General features: G+C 37.9%; 1 protein-coding gene across 2 annotated transcripts in view; it reads left to right on the top strand.

The window, feature by feature from the left end:
* mcf2l2 (MCF.2 cell line derived transforming sequence-like 2) overlaps positions 1-15,595 on the top strand; it is an 83,500-nt gene that overhangs the window by 15,503 nt on the left and 52,402 nt on the right. For both annotated transcript variants that reach the window (XM_053634111.1, XM_053634110.1), the window contains exons 2-8: positions 6,075-6,158; positions 10,152-10,266; positions 10,449-10,539; positions 12,732-12,851; positions 13,879-13,995; positions 15,036-15,185; positions 15,371-15,495. In XM_053634111.1, coding sequence (XP_053490086.1) covers positions 6,075-6,158; positions 10,152-10,266; positions 10,449-10,539; positions 12,732-12,851; positions 13,879-13,995; positions 15,036-15,185; positions 15,371-15,495 — 802 coding nt within the window. The remainder of the gene's footprint in view (positions 1-6,074; positions 6,159-10,151; positions 10,267-10,448; positions 10,540-12,731; positions 12,852-13,878; positions 13,996-15,035; positions 15,186-15,370; positions 15,496-15,595) is intronic.

Genomic DNA, 15,595 nt, shown 5'->3' with positions numbered 1-15,595 from the left:
TTATTTCAGGAAATTGCTTTTTCTATGGGAAGTATACATACATGTATTAGACAGAACAATGTATTGTGCAATTCCACTATGGCTCCTTGTGGGTAGTGGAGGACTTGAAAAGATGCTTGGCCTGCCTCTCTATTACTGGTATGTTTCCCTTGAAGCGTGAAATGTTGATTCATACTATTCTCATGACCACCCCAAAAGCAATTAATATCACAAGGCTGGTGGTTTTTCAGTTTCAAGTATTTAAGAATTTGTCCTTTGTACATTTGGACTTCTCCTTTGACACACCAGCTCAAATTAAGACAAAAGGCAAATGCAAATAGGGCTTTGTTGTGTGCTGCTGAATTTTTTACGACTAACCCGAGTGCAACAGCTGTTTATTCAGTTCCGTTTGAATGTTTTTTGGTTTAGTTAATGGCAGTGCGTAATTTGTAAATCTGCAGGAACCGGAACAATACGAGGGTAGTGACCTGGCAGGTCGGGAGGCACGCGAAAGGTCACGGTTCTCGAACTTACAGACATGTAAAAGTGCTTCCAGTATCTCACGTAGCCAGTGATACTCAATTCTGATAGGTAGGCCTATATAATTAATCACACTGGCACAGCAATGTAATAGCATAATGACCTTAATAGCAGTGAGTATTCTCAGTACATTTCTGGATTGCACGTTCTATCAGCTTATGTGCTGTCACCTCAGTTAACAAAACATATTTGCCCAAAGCACTTCGAAAACAAAGCTACGTTTCATACAGTAAGCGTACTTACAATAAACATTAACTGCACAACATAATCAAGAAACAAATCGTCTTACCTAAGACAAAATATTCCACGAAGCTGTCATGTCAGTGTCCCTCTACGCTTCCCTGTATCCATTACGTATCCATGAGCGTATAAACGGCTCGGGATTGAACTAAACGATGGACCCACGATGTTTGAAAACATCCGAGACAAGATGGTGGGGATAAGAAGGGATGCACGCTTCGAGCTACAAATGAGATTCATTTTGGAGAAACCCTGCTCACACTCCACTCAAAATCGATATGGTATTCACAGCAGCCAAGAACTGCCTGAGTCCTTCTGGAAGTTTTAGTGTATTTGAGTCCCTTTACTCCCTAAAAGCCTGAATGACTGACTGTACATGGGCTGTTAACTCTATCTAATTCCAGGCAGTCAGTCTCACTTTCAAAGCCATCCAGCTGCAGAGGTGCCGGATCCACATAAAAAGGCTCTGGAATACAGGTGTGCTATATTTTGGAACAGCTCAAATTAAGCTCTGGTTAATGGTTTTGGTGTGGTCCTGAAGTCATCACGTCAGACGCGTCCAAAATAGTCTTGTTAAAACATGAATCAGTCCCTGTGTTATTTAGCAGAATACTTTAAATCTCTTGTGTCCCCTACATCATCAGCATCAGGTTCAATGTATTATACAACAACACATGGTGTTTTGGTGATATGAAGCAATATGCAGTTCTGTTTTGCTGCTTTTGTCAGAATTTTGAAAGGTTTAGATTGTGGAAAGTGAAGCCTAGAGGTGGAAAAGACACACACAAAAAAACCCCTCAGATGGCTCTTGGATGGGAGGTGTTGTGAGAAACATGCTAGCCTGGCCATCTGCCTTGGTTTAATGGTGAGCTTAGTTACATATTGATAGTGAGTGCACTTAAGCAGTGGTGTGGGCCAAAGACATGCCCACTGAAAAGAAAACTGATGTTTTAGAACCCTCCTAGGTTTCCAGTTGTCCCCTCTATGATGGCAGGGCTGTCTGTGGATGCTAAGATGCAACATTTTTGAGCCTTTCAGCTTGCTAATTGAGAAGGTATTTCCATAAAATAGCTATTTTTAGCTACCCTGTAGTGAACTGCTCATGAATGAGATCAATGTTGGGATGTGCCCTGTGGTACAATGGGTACTTTGCTGATTACTTTAAGGCTCTGTGAGAAAGAAGCAATCACACTGAGTATTATTGATGGATTGATCCAGGGTTCTAAGGCTGGGTTCTTTTTTCCAGCCCATTCTCCTGGCTGGGTGTTATGTAAGAACCCCAAACAAGCATGCATTGTCACATGGGATATTGGGGTGAAGGCTGAGGAAAGTGAAGCAGGCTAATCCTACTGTCTGTGTCACTAGTTGTCTGGCCAAGTGATTAATGCGTCCAGTTAATTAATAAGCCATCCCATCCCAAGTGGATTGAGTCACACTGGTTTTCACTCTAGTTCCTGAAAATTTTCAGTATGGTAGGTGTATAAGAGTGATATGAAAAATATATGGACAGATGCACATATTGTCTTGAGGTCCTTCTGTAACTGTTACATAAACCCACTGTGCATAGGAAGGAAGGTGCCTCAGTCCTCACACAATGTCTCAACCGAATAGACTGGTGTTTGGGGAAATACTTCCCCTAGGATTATAAACAGCCTCGTTCTCTAAGGCAGCTGCTACACCTCATGCTGCAAAGAGAGTGGGGGGTTGGTTTTTGGTGTGCAGCATGTGACTTTGATTTGGATCACAGCCGAGCCCAGGAGAACTTGTACTTTGTACTTTCCATGTTGTTGGGAAAAAATACCTTTCCTTCCACCCTGCCACCCCCACCTCAGTCTTGAACACATGCTGAACTCACTGAAACCATGCTGTTGTTTTGAACCTCCCCCCATCCATCTCTTCCAGTGGGAGACAAGCTAGTGCTCTGCCTGTTTTTCCCTCCTAAACTGCTGATAGGTCATCTTTGGCAGTTTTGCGCCGCAGCCCATGGACATATTCTGCGTTGTTCTGTTTTGTGAGTTGCTGCAAGAGGAAAACACGCCGGAGCTGGAAAAAGTGACCAGCGTCGCTCAGATGCTTCCCACAAATATGCGTCTCCTGCCAGGACTCCGGCGGAGCTGCCGGCTCTCCTAGAAATCCTGAGAGATGCAGAGACGGATAAAGATGGTAGAAACTTAACCTTTTTGGTAAACATTGCCATTCTCTGGACAGTATTTGTTATTCTTCTGTTGGATCTGAGTTCCTTTGCTGTCTGGTCATCATGATCAAGTGCACTAAACCAGTCATAGGTAAGACTTTTGATTTTGCTGACATCCTGAACTCTATCAGTCTTTCAGTAATATTTCCACTAGTACAGTATTTTGTTGAATCAGAGTCAGATATCAAGAGCTGGGTTTTCTTAGGAGAGCTCACAGATTTGCAAGCAAACTGTTTGCAATGAATGCTTCGCGGACAAAGTATCTTGATTGTTCTGTCGTTGTGAGTGGGAGGTTTGCTGTTTGAGCAGACAGTGGTTTGGAACTCTGGCCTGTAAATGTCCAGTTTAAAGCGTGTAATACACAGGGAACCTAATTGTACACTGCTGAATGTTGATTTGTTACTGTTGTAGCTAAATTTGGCACTGATGCGTACAATACTGCATTGTTGCATTCACACAAACACACATACAGACAAGAATGCAAGAATGGTCTTTCTCCACATTCTAGCTTGCATGTGGATTAAAAACTAGTGTGATGCAGTAGCAGGGAGTGGATCGAGCAGTGATAGGAGGTGAGAGTCCTGTTTTGATTTGGACCGTATCCAGCAGCAGCACAGATAGATGTGTGTGTGTGTGTGTGTGTGTGTGTGTGAGAGAGAGAGAGAGAGAGAGAGAGCATTAATTTCTCCACATTCCTCCACAATTCACCTGCATGAGCTGTCTGAAGCTTAACGCCATACTCATAGCAGACTGAGACAAAATTATTTCAAGCTGCATTTCTGAGTATTCCTAGCCATCCTTGAAGCAGAATGTTTATCATGTTAGCTGTATTTTAATGGCGAAGTTAAAAGAATACCCCAGTCTTTTTAAAGCACTATCTATTGTGTTTTTAGAGCAATCTCTGCTGTTGTATCTACAATATTTACACCCTTCTGCACTGCTATGAATCAATCAACCAAACAACCTATCTATCTATCTATCTATCTATCTATTTATCTATTTATCTATCTGTCTATCTATCACATCATCAGGCTTCCCTATACCGAGAACAGAACGAAAAAACCTTTAGCTAGAAACTCACTTAAACAGGAGTCTCATGGCATTTGTTGAATTCTATCATACTACAGCAATGTTAAATTCTCAAATCTGATTGGTCAGAAGGTCTTGACTGATATTTTATCACAGCATCTTTGACAATAGTGCCTCTAGAGATTAAAATTATTTATTGTAATGTGCTCGTACCAATGTTATTGTTCCTGTAATAACAGGGACTTGTAATTTGGACAATCTACATAATCTAAGGTTAATAATAAATGGATGAAAAAAAGCTGTGTTGTTATTTAAAGAAAAGTCCATAATCATTAATATGGTGAAATTTTTTGTAAGTACATGCTTACTTAACATTTATAAAAATTAGATTTTAGTGTCAGTGTGTCACATCCACCATAGACGATTCCCCTCCAGACCACTAGAGGGCAACATTGTCCCGGATTTTCAGATTGATATGACTTATCGGCATTTAACCCTTGAAGGTCACACCATGTGAGCACCTATATTCTGAGGTATTTCACAATGAGCAACCTTGTGATGCGATTTTCACTTCTGTGTCGTGAGATTAAATCATGACGTGTGAGCTTTAATGAGATATCAAGATTTTTCGCATCATACAAAGCAAACGTAACGTTAGGATGAGCACAATTCCTGATATGTTTCTCCTACACCTTTACTAACTATGCCAACAACTGCCCTTAAAGTTCCATTAAACATGTTTTCCAAGTAAACAGGTTTCTCTTTATTATTATTTTTTTCCTTACTACAGGAAATCATATCAAAATTCTTCTCAGTGGTCATCAGGCATATGCTATAGGTTCGGTATGTAGATATTAGGTTGAAAAATAACCTTCAAATTCTTGAATGCAAAATAATAATGCGCATATTGTAAAACGTTATCTTTCTTTTTTAGTTCAGTCTTGCTAGTCACGTTCTGTCAACTTGACTTGTTCTGAGGCTGATGCTGATAAGGAGAGGCATGTTTTGTTTGTAACAGTTGGGAACTAGGGACAGCCATGTCCTTCATTATCCAAGGCCACACCCTATATCTACACGTAGCACTTACATTTTTTTTTGCTTTCGGGCAAGGTTGAGGGAGATGTGTGTGTGTGTGTGTGTGTGTGTGTGTGTGTGTGTGTGTGTGTGTGTCCTGTCCTGGTGGGAATAGCCGAACCATTCCAACCTTCCTCTCAGTCCTTAACTGCCTATTGTGACTCACTTGCATGTCAGTGGCCCCTGCTGGGTCACCCCACCCCAGGGCAGTGAGATAACATCTGTAATTCTCATGCTCCTTGACGCACATTGTCTTTCCTTTGGAACATGCCTCTGGAAGATGTATGTGTTTGTGTCTGCGAGCCTGCACATGGACACGCATTCATATTTGCAAAAACGAAACAAAAAAAGGTTCAGTATGTGTATTACCATTGTATTGTTCTGCAGATTAAAGGATTATGGAAATTATGCATTGAGCTAAAACATATTTTAAAAAAATTTTTTTACAAAGAAATGCTCCAAACCTAGCGGTAAGTTATCAATATGTAGTGGTTAGACTGGTGGCTTTTAATGCAGCCATTTATGCCAGTACATAGAGGAGGGTTTGTTTTACTTTAGTCTTCATTGCCCTTTGAGGTGACCCTTATCAATCAAGTAAAGATTTAAGCTAAAAAGCCCCTCAACCGTCTATTTCTTAAAAACAACTGCATGAACAGATGGCTTGTTTGGTGGGGCATGTCCCTTCCACATGGAAACAAACCAGGAACTGTATTCATGGCTGAAGGTCACTGCTGCAAAGAGAACCTTAGAATGGAAACCCCATTTAGAAAGGAAGGGCACTTTGAAGGGGCCTAGTTGCATCTGATGGCCTAATTTTTTTCCTGTATAGTCTATGCCTGTTCTGCCACAGACTCCTAATTGTTCTCATATTGGATCAGGAAATGTATAGTGTCAGCAGTTGCATGTTGCGGTTTTGAACAGATTCTGTAAGTGAGAATGATGGGCATGTTGCAGTAATATTTGTCGACTCTGGCATTCCTTTCTTTTCTCAATTTCCATGTTTCTCTATTTTCCACAGATGAGATTATGCAACAGGAGATAAGGCCTCTGCTGGCTGTGGACATCATCGAACAGCTTCACAGGCAGTTTGCAATGCTGTCAGGTAAGGATTATTCATTGTTTCATAGTAATCTAGTAATCATAGTACTCTATGAGGTATTACCGTGCTGTCTTGTGTTAAGGAAGGTTCCAGCATGAAAGTAAGTTGAAAGATGCAGGAAGATTCCAGAGCTTGTGAACTCAATCATGTGGCTGCAGAGTAATGCATAAAAGAGATACAGGTCAAGAACTTCAGTTAATGTTCACATCAACATTGGAATTGGGGAAAATGTGATGTCAGTGACTTTGAGCTTGGCATGGTTGTTGCCACAGGACTGACTGGTTTGAGTATTTCCGAAACTGCTGATCTACTGGGATTTTCACAGTCTCTAGAGTTTACACAGGATGATGAGAATAATAAAAAACATCCAGTGAGTGGTAGTTCTGTTGGCTGAAATGATTAGTTGATGAGAGAGGTCAGAGGAGAATGGCCAAACTGGTTCAAGCTGTAACTCAAATAAGCAGTTTTTACAAACTTGGTGAACAGAAAAACATCTTAGAATGCACAACATGCCAAACCATGAGGCAGATGAGCAACAATGGCAGGAGACCACATCAGCTCCCACTCCTGTCAGCTAAGAACAGGAATCTGAAGCTACAGGGCATAGGCTCACTGAAACTGGACAGTTGGAAAGAAGAAAAACATTGCCTAGTCTTTTTTCAACATGAAGGTTTCTTTCCATTCAAGTGGAAAAGACCGCTTACGTACAGTTTATTACTTTACAGTTTATTACAGCACCTTTATTACTTCACTGTTCATACACTAATAGTTCCAGCCCAATTGCATCATTGGAGATGTGAATGTGCAGGCAGAATTTCAGAAATATTTGAGGTCATAAAATACCTGGACCAGGTTTGAATGGTTTTGAATTTACTTGAGCAGTTTATAGGACTTTGTTCTATTAGCATATTTATATTTGATGATGCATAAAAGTAACATTAATATTAATGTTACATGAACATTAAAAATATCATTCATAACTCAAGATGTTTAGAGAGAATGACACATGCCTTTAACGTTCAGTTTAAATAATTTCAAAAAAGTTTCTCTTTTTCCAGTAGCAGTTCTCTATTTTATTAGACATTATGGTGGCACATTTTTATTACTTTTTAACAAAGCCTGTAGTCATAAATTATTAAAAATATGGTTATATATATTTGTAAGCTGGTAATGATTCATTGTATTTTATATACGCTAAAAATAATGCCTCATAAAGCTAGAATGATACGCTATAAATAAATGTTTGACAACCTTATTGTTATTATACTGCCATGTGGTGTATTGTACAACTTTAGCTAATAAAAACCTGTGAACAGTTATAAAGCAACTGTAACATTTATTTACAGTTATATGAAATTATTTATAACCTTTAGAATGTCAACACTGAGAGTTTCCAAAAATGACCAGGACACACTGCTTCCTGTGCGTCCAAGGTGAAGTAGGTGCTACATCTGTATGCTTGTTAGTTTTTTGATGTTTTAGAACAAAACAACAACAAAAAAAAACACATATATTTTTTTATTTTGGCATTAAAGTTTTCAAACTTCAATTATGTGTCTATATGTGTTTTACTAATGAATTTGGAATTAAGTGTTTCTATATAACATTACAAAAATATGGCTAATGTTGTCTTACAATAATACTGACGACAATAATGAGGAATAATTATAAATATTTAATTACAAATATTTTATATTAATAAATATAACAGTTGCTTTATAATTATTAACAAGTCATACTAATTATGCATGTTGAGCAGTACACCACGTCACATGATTTTAATTACTTAAATTACTTTAAGCACATTATTAGAGCTTTATGAGGCATTATTAGAGCTCATTAAAAAAAAACTTCCAAACATTTCACTACCAGCTTACCCAGAATTATCTCAGTTATAATTATGTTTAAATATGATATTCGCTGAAAGTGTTAATTAAAAAACAAAAAAACAAAACAAAAAAAACAACAACTATTGAGCATTTTTTTGATACTGCTCTTTCTTGGGGTGAGTAGATGAGCATGAGGCTGAGCAGCTGTCTGGTGAGCACTGATCAATGTTAATGTGATCTAATCACTTCCTCACCCGGCCTGTACTGTAGACTGAAAGCTCTGCTCCATTACATTCATGGCACTATTAGATTACAAGCCTGCCATTTCCTGATGTTACACTCCCTGCACCATCTACATACACTGATCTGCATTTTCCAGCTCCTCCTGATATGAGCTCACTCCTGAAATATGCTTTTATTTTATGATCTGGTGCAGACTATCAGAACAGGGGGGGAAAAAAGACATGCTTATATTCAGAAGTACATAAAATGTGGCCTATTTGTCTTACAATCAATCGTAGATAGTTAGTATTATCTGTAAGCAAAATACAGGTTGTATGCTACAGGGGCATAATTAGAATGATCCATATCTAGATTTTTTTCCTCCAATAAAATAGAAATTAACAAATACTTAAAAAAAAAAACAACTTGAACCTGTTTCTTGATGATTGGGCAAAAAAAGTTAATACAGGGTGTTCAAAAACCTTTCAGTGGCAGTTTATATACTGTAAGAGTAGTATAGCAAAAGCAAAGTATGTTTGCTTAATACTTCTTCCTAAGTGTACTTAGAGATGCTTAATACTTCTTTCTAAGCGTACTTTTAGATGCTTAATACTTCTTTCTAAATGTACTTAGAGATTCTTCATACTTCTTTCTAAGTGTACTTATACATGCTAGTAGAGCAAAGGTAAAAGGTGTATTTAGTATAGCAAAAGTAACCTTTAAATGTACTTAGACATGATAATATAACAAAAGTAAAATGTAAGTGTATTTAGGCATACAAAAAAGTAAACTATGTCTTTTTAATACTTAGCACACTTCTTTCTAAGTATACTTACGCTAGTGTAGCAAAACAGTTGTACTTATAGTTAACTTAGGTACATTTACAGTGACTAAATGTCGTTTTTTTCATAAGAGGTAGGTAGGCAGAGAGTAGATGCAAAGGTTTTTTTTTTCTGGGAAATCTAATTTGACCTCAGACCTGCGGTAGCTGATGACTCCTGATTGCAAGAATGCAGTGAAGGACTCAAATGAAATCAGCCTCAAACTCTCTTGGCTTTGCCCCTGGTGCAAGGCTGTAATATGGTTGTCAAAAGATTTACATTCCAAATTTTTGGTGATCATCACCCTAATGAAAGCTTTAAATAGAAACTTGAATTGAATCTTCTAGCATCATACTGACAAAAAAAGCTAAAAGTACTATAACGGGAAATGTCATGCTGACAGTAATAATAGGCGTGATCTCAGCTGTATTGTGAGAGTGATAAACCACAGGAACTTAAACTGTGATGTGGGTTGTGTTTTATATTTTGGAGGGGACCAAATGTCTGGGTCCTCTTGAGGAAAGTTTCCTTTTGGTTACTTAGATTGATATTGGGGTTAGAGTTATGTGTGGTATAACATTAATTAGCTGCGATAGTGTCACTTGTAGGTCCTCACCAGCATAGTAAAACAAGCATTTTAAAGTGAATTTACTAAAGAGGCTAATGAGTTCTTGATTTAACCTGAAACATATGTGAATCAAGAAAGGTCGTAATGAAAGGCGATTTCATGATTCATCAGCTGTGTGCTTATCTCATTTTCAAATGATCCTGTTGTTATAAACACAGACAGAGTTTATTTACATTTATTTATTTGACCGACACTTCTGAGTAAATACAAAGCATTTCAAGGGCACGACTGAGAGGCTTTTATAGGAACTGTGGTTTCTATTTATTTATTTATTTATTTTCAGAACAGGAAATATTATGAAGCTCAGTGTTACCACCTAGTGGATGAGATAAAATAAAAGTGACTCACTGTGCGCACTATTACCAACCCGGTCTCACAGAAAAAAAACGTTTGCATGCACATTATCTGCAGCTGAACGTCTTTAAGAAATGTTTGCTTGTCTTTTACGTAAAAGTATGTCAATTTAATAAGACATTAAATGTTTCATCCTGTGCAGGGGGACGAGGGAAGGATGGCGCCCCAATCATTACTTTCCCAGAATTTTCTGGCTTTAATGATCTTTCCGACGAAGACTTCATTAATGTAGTCACATATCTGACCAGCATACCCAGGTGACCACCTCCCTATCACATCCCTTCCTGTAGAAAATGGCATGGTAATGTTTACAGAAAGTCCAAAATGTTAAGATCTGTTTTACTTGCATAGCGACAAGTAGATATTTTGCCTTTTAAAATGCTTTGTTTAAGACTGTCCCATTTTCAGTATGTTAAACTTGCTATCTCTCTGTTTTCAGTCTGGATGCAGCCAGCATCGGCTTCATCATTATCATAGACCGCCGGCGGGACAAATGGACTTCGGTGAAGGCCTCGCTGGCTCGAATAGCGGTGTGTAACTCCACCTCCCCCTTGTGTCTGTGGAATCTGAAAAGCAGTTGGATTGAAAAACAAAAGAAAAAAAAATTGAACATATTTTTTAAGCAAGTCAGTCAAGTAACGCCCTCAGTATATAATGTGACAAGACTGAAACTGGAACTTTTCTGTCCTCCTAGCATAACATTTAGAAAGATTTCCAGTATGAGTATGATGATGAGCAGTAGAACTAACTGAAACCGAAGTGAAATACATTTTTAAAAAACCTCTTAAGCATGTTGAGTGTTCGAGATCTAGAGAGGATATTCACTTTACAATAATTGAGACACAGAACTTGACTTGACATGACTTAAATAAAGCTGCCAATAGAATGAAAATCAAAAATAGGTTTCTTTTATACAGTTAAACATTTCCAGTGGTCTAAAATATTTATTTGGGTCAAATATTGGAAATGTTTGAGCTGACATGGATGAATTGAACAGGGGTATTTATTAAATCTATAATCTAATAAATATTAAATTTATTAAATTGTGTTAGCTGTTATAATGTTACCCTTTGATGTTTTACTTGTGAAAGTTTTCTTTTGTTGTGCAGTTGCACAAAAACCTACGCCTAAAGCATTGTCTGTCTCTCCAGTTGACACTCACTTGTTCCTCAATTGTTTAGTTGTGTGCTTTTTTCAGTAATGTCACATGCCTTCACAGATTCGGAAACTGTGAAGAAACGCTACCGTATGGCTTATGCATGCATTGAAGACCACAATTTTTAAATATATACCCACCTTGAAGAACACACCATTTATTCATCAAATTAATTTGTTATGTGCAAAGTGCAGCATGGAGATTGCTGAGGATGGTGCCGCTTGAAGTACTATGGAAATGGTTTGGACCTCAATTCCACATGGACATTTTCGCTGTGGTTGCTGGGACTATGGTTGCTACTATGGCCTTAGGACTGCAATTACCACATACAAGTCTACTTTAGTGAACAGTGGACTAGTTCAACAAAACAGATAAATAGATAGATAGATAGATAGTCTTTATTAATCACATATACATTACAGCACAGTGAAATTCTTTTCTTCGCATACCATAGCATGTTAGGAAGTTGAGGTCAGAGCGCAGGGTCAGCCATTAAGGTTAAGGGCCTTGCTCAAGGGCCCAACAATGGCAGTTGGCAGTGCTGGGGCTTAAACACCCGACTTTCCGATCAGTAACCCAGAGCCTTAACTGCTAAGCCACCACTGCCAGACAGGCATCCTTTCAAAACCATAATGAACTTTCTTTTACTTTCACACTATCCGTTGTTACCCAGATGAGGACGGGTTCCCTTCTGAGTCTGGTTCCTCTCAAGGTTTCTTCCTCATATCATCTTAGGGAGTTTTCCCTGAACACCGTCACCACCGGCTTGCTCATTAGGGATAAATTCACACACTTAAAATCTGTATCCTGTGTTTCTGTAAAGCTGCTTTGAGACAATGTCCATTGTTAAAAGTGCTATACAAATAAAATTGAATTGAATTAATTGGGCTAATTGTAACTGACTTCAGACCGCTCAGCATTATTCGCAACACATTTCACAATCACAAGTAATTTGTGAATTATCAGTGAACAAACTCCAGAATAATTATCTCAGTGTCCTCAATGGTAGTTGTGGGCACAGTTGCAAGTAGAGCGTCAATAAATGTTCAGTAGAGTATTAAAATATTCAGTGAATGAGTGTCTTCGGAGGATTTTACTATCTGCTTCTGTTATGAAAATAAAATGAAAAGGTGTGAATGTCACATTTACCATGTAATAAGTCAGAGTGGATCCTGTCACAGACAATAATTTGACCCCAGTTCAGATAAGAGAAGTAAAGATTAATCCAAGGTGTCAAATTCCAGTGTTTCAGCAGCAGACAAGAGACAAAAGAGAATATGTCAATATAGCAGCAGAAGATAAACAAATAAACAACTGTTCAAAGTTACAAATATGTGCAGAATGAGACAGAATAAAACCAATTATATTCATATGCAAGTAATATCACCAATGCAAATGTACAAAACTGTGGTGATTTGCAACTTACTGGTTTTTTTTTTTAATTGTTTTTGAAGAGTGTTACACAATGCAGATATGCATTCATGACATTAAAACATCTATGAGATCAAAACATGAGTACTTGGGTTTGGGGGCTTTTATATGACATGTTTTTTACATGGTCAACAGGGGGCATTTCCAGGCAACCTGCAACTAGTCCTAGTCCTGAGACCGTCACGGTTCTTTCAAAGGGCCATCGCTGACATTGGCATCCGGTTACGCCGCGATGACTTTAAAATGAAGGTACCGGTAAGCATGCTTCATCAGTGTTCACCTAAACCCACAGTGTATAAAGCATCTCAGAGTAATTACAACTATCGCATCATGAGAAAAGAAAAGTGAATGTGGATCAGTCTAGATGGACTTTAAAATACCTTATATGCTGTGGGGTTGGCTGACAATGATTGCCACTCACATTTCAGAAGTGGAAATGAGTCACTGTTCTGCATGTTTTGTGGTTTAGCCTCAGGTATCAAGCCGGAATGTTTCTTATGGGGTCGGGTCCTGTAACAAAACTGTTACTGCAGTGATGATTGTACTAAAACTTAACCAACAAATATTGCAATAAAAAACAATATTATACTACTACTACTACTACTACTATATATAGTATATCACCAGTTTCCATAGTATATCACCAGTTAGGAAATTCTGATTAACAAGAAACAGCACTGACTTGCATAGAGTAACCAGCATTACCGGGTTTTCCTAGCATGATCAGATAGGCTGAAATTTCCTGGTCTAATCAGTTTTTATATACAAAGCACCTCACACACAGTACATTGTAGGTTTAAAAGAGTGCACATGATATTCTCTGCTATGTTTTCCAAAACTATTGCAAAATGCCCCCTAAAATGTGCATTACACTTTATAGTAATTAGGCATAGTTTCATACACAACATAGTTTCATGCACAACATAGTTTCATGCACAACCGCATCACTACCCCCACATACCACAAGCTCAACTTACCGTTATACGTGCTTCTTGTGTGGTGCTGTTTGTAATGTTTAGATGTTGGTAGGGTGCTATAGTGAAAATATACTATCATGATACATGAAGTCATTTACTAAAAGAATATGCTGTAAAATGAGGAAACAAGGGAAAAGAAATTATATTTTGAGTAACAGGAGCCTGGATTCTGTCATATCACCTAGACCTAGTGTGCATGGTAATGGTTTTGCATGAACAGCATGTGTTATATGTATATGTGATTTGATTACTCAGATTAATCAGGGTCACTTCTAGAGAATTGTCATGTTCTGCTTGTCTTTTAGATTGTCATGCTGAATTCCCTGTCAGATCTTCATGGCTATGTGGATAAAGGTCAGCTGACATGTGAATTAGGTGGAAGTCTGCAGTACTGTCACAGTCAGTGGATCCACCACAGGACAGTGAGTCAGTGATTTCATTCATGATAAGCTTTCTATTTAAAACTAGTGCACAACCTGTCCAACTTTACAGTTTACTCTCTTTCAGTCCTCACATCAAATAAAATCTCATGTACTGCCTTCTTTCTCCTTCACAATACTGCACTGTAAAACCGGATAGTTCATTTAACTCAAAAAATTTGAGGAAACTAATTCAAAATCAATTTTTTTAGGCCAAATACGCTTAAATATAACAAAAATTTAACTTAAACTTGTTTTATTTAAGTGTATTTGGCTTGAAGAAATTGATTTATCAACTTAAAAAAATTTGAGGTAATTAGTTTCCTCAAAGTTTTTGAGTTAAATGAATTTATCCGGTTTTACAGTGTGCTAGACTACATCCTTCCCTATCTTGTCACAACACTCAAGTTCTTATTCATGCTCTGGTAACATCCCGTATTGACTATTGTAATGCCATCCTTTTTGGCTTTTCTGATAAACTTCTCCACCAGCTCCAAGTCATTCCAAATTCAGCTACAAGAATTATTACTCACACAGTGTCCACTGACCATATCACACCCTCCCTCATTCAGCTCCACTGGCTTCCTGTATAACAACGAGTTCATTATAAAATTCTACTGTTCACTTTCAAAGCCGTTCATAATCTGGCTCCCTCCTACCTTTCACATCTTCTCCATCCTTATACCCCCGCCCGTTCTCTATGATCCTCCTCTGCTCTAATCACTGTTCCAGCTTTTAAACTCAGCACATTCAGTTGTTCTGCACCCAAACTCTGGAACTCATTCCCACTGTATATCCATCATCCATTTCACAGTTCTAATCCCAGATTAAAACACATGGGTTTAAATTAGTTTATTCATTATAATTAACTCATCTATATTATTGCTTTATCTATTTTAATTTTGTGCCTCTATTTTAACTGTGCTTCTCTTATTGTATGTTGTTTTTCTTGTGGTACTGTAAGGTGAGTGTTATGAAAGGTGCCAACAAATAAAATGTTATTATTATTATTATTATTATTATTATTACTTTGTGTTATCTAGGCCATTGAAAACTTTGCTGTGACGGTGAAGACCACAGCCCAAATGCTTCAGAGATTTGGAACAGACTTGGCAGAAACCGAACTTCCCAATGACGTTCAATGCACCAAAGATCTCCTAACAGCTCACACAGACAAACATGACAAGCTTCAGGTAGTCAAGCTCCCAATCATAGTCCAGTTGTTGTCCATTGTCCATAGTCCAAGTCTACTTGTTGTTCATTAACAAAACATGTTATGAAGAGATAGACAGAGCACATGAAAATATGGACAAAACACATGAAAATGTGTATCATCACGTGTATCCCAAACTGAAATTGTGCTTCCTTTGTGTTTCAGGATGAACTGAAGTTGGCTCTGAAACAAGGGACCACATTGCTTTTGTGTATCAAAGACCAGGCCAGTAAAGCCGAGAACCACAAACTAAACCCAGACGAAATGGAAAATCTAACCACAGTGGAAAGGTGTACTAAAAACCTACTCTGCTGTCTTTTTTTCTCCCCAGAGTATTACACATTATGAATTATTATATGAATTGTTCAATAACTACAATAGGAAAGGTGT

Source organism: Ictalurus furcatus, chromosome 10 (assembly GCF_023375685.1).
Source record: "Ictalurus furcatus strain D&B chromosome 10, Billie_1.0, whole genome shotgun sequence".
Taxonomy (NCBI): Eukaryota; Metazoa; Chordata; class Actinopteri; order Siluriformes; family Ictaluridae; genus Ictalurus; species Ictalurus furcatus.
This window is presented reverse-complemented; position numbering and strand designations above follow the sequence as displayed.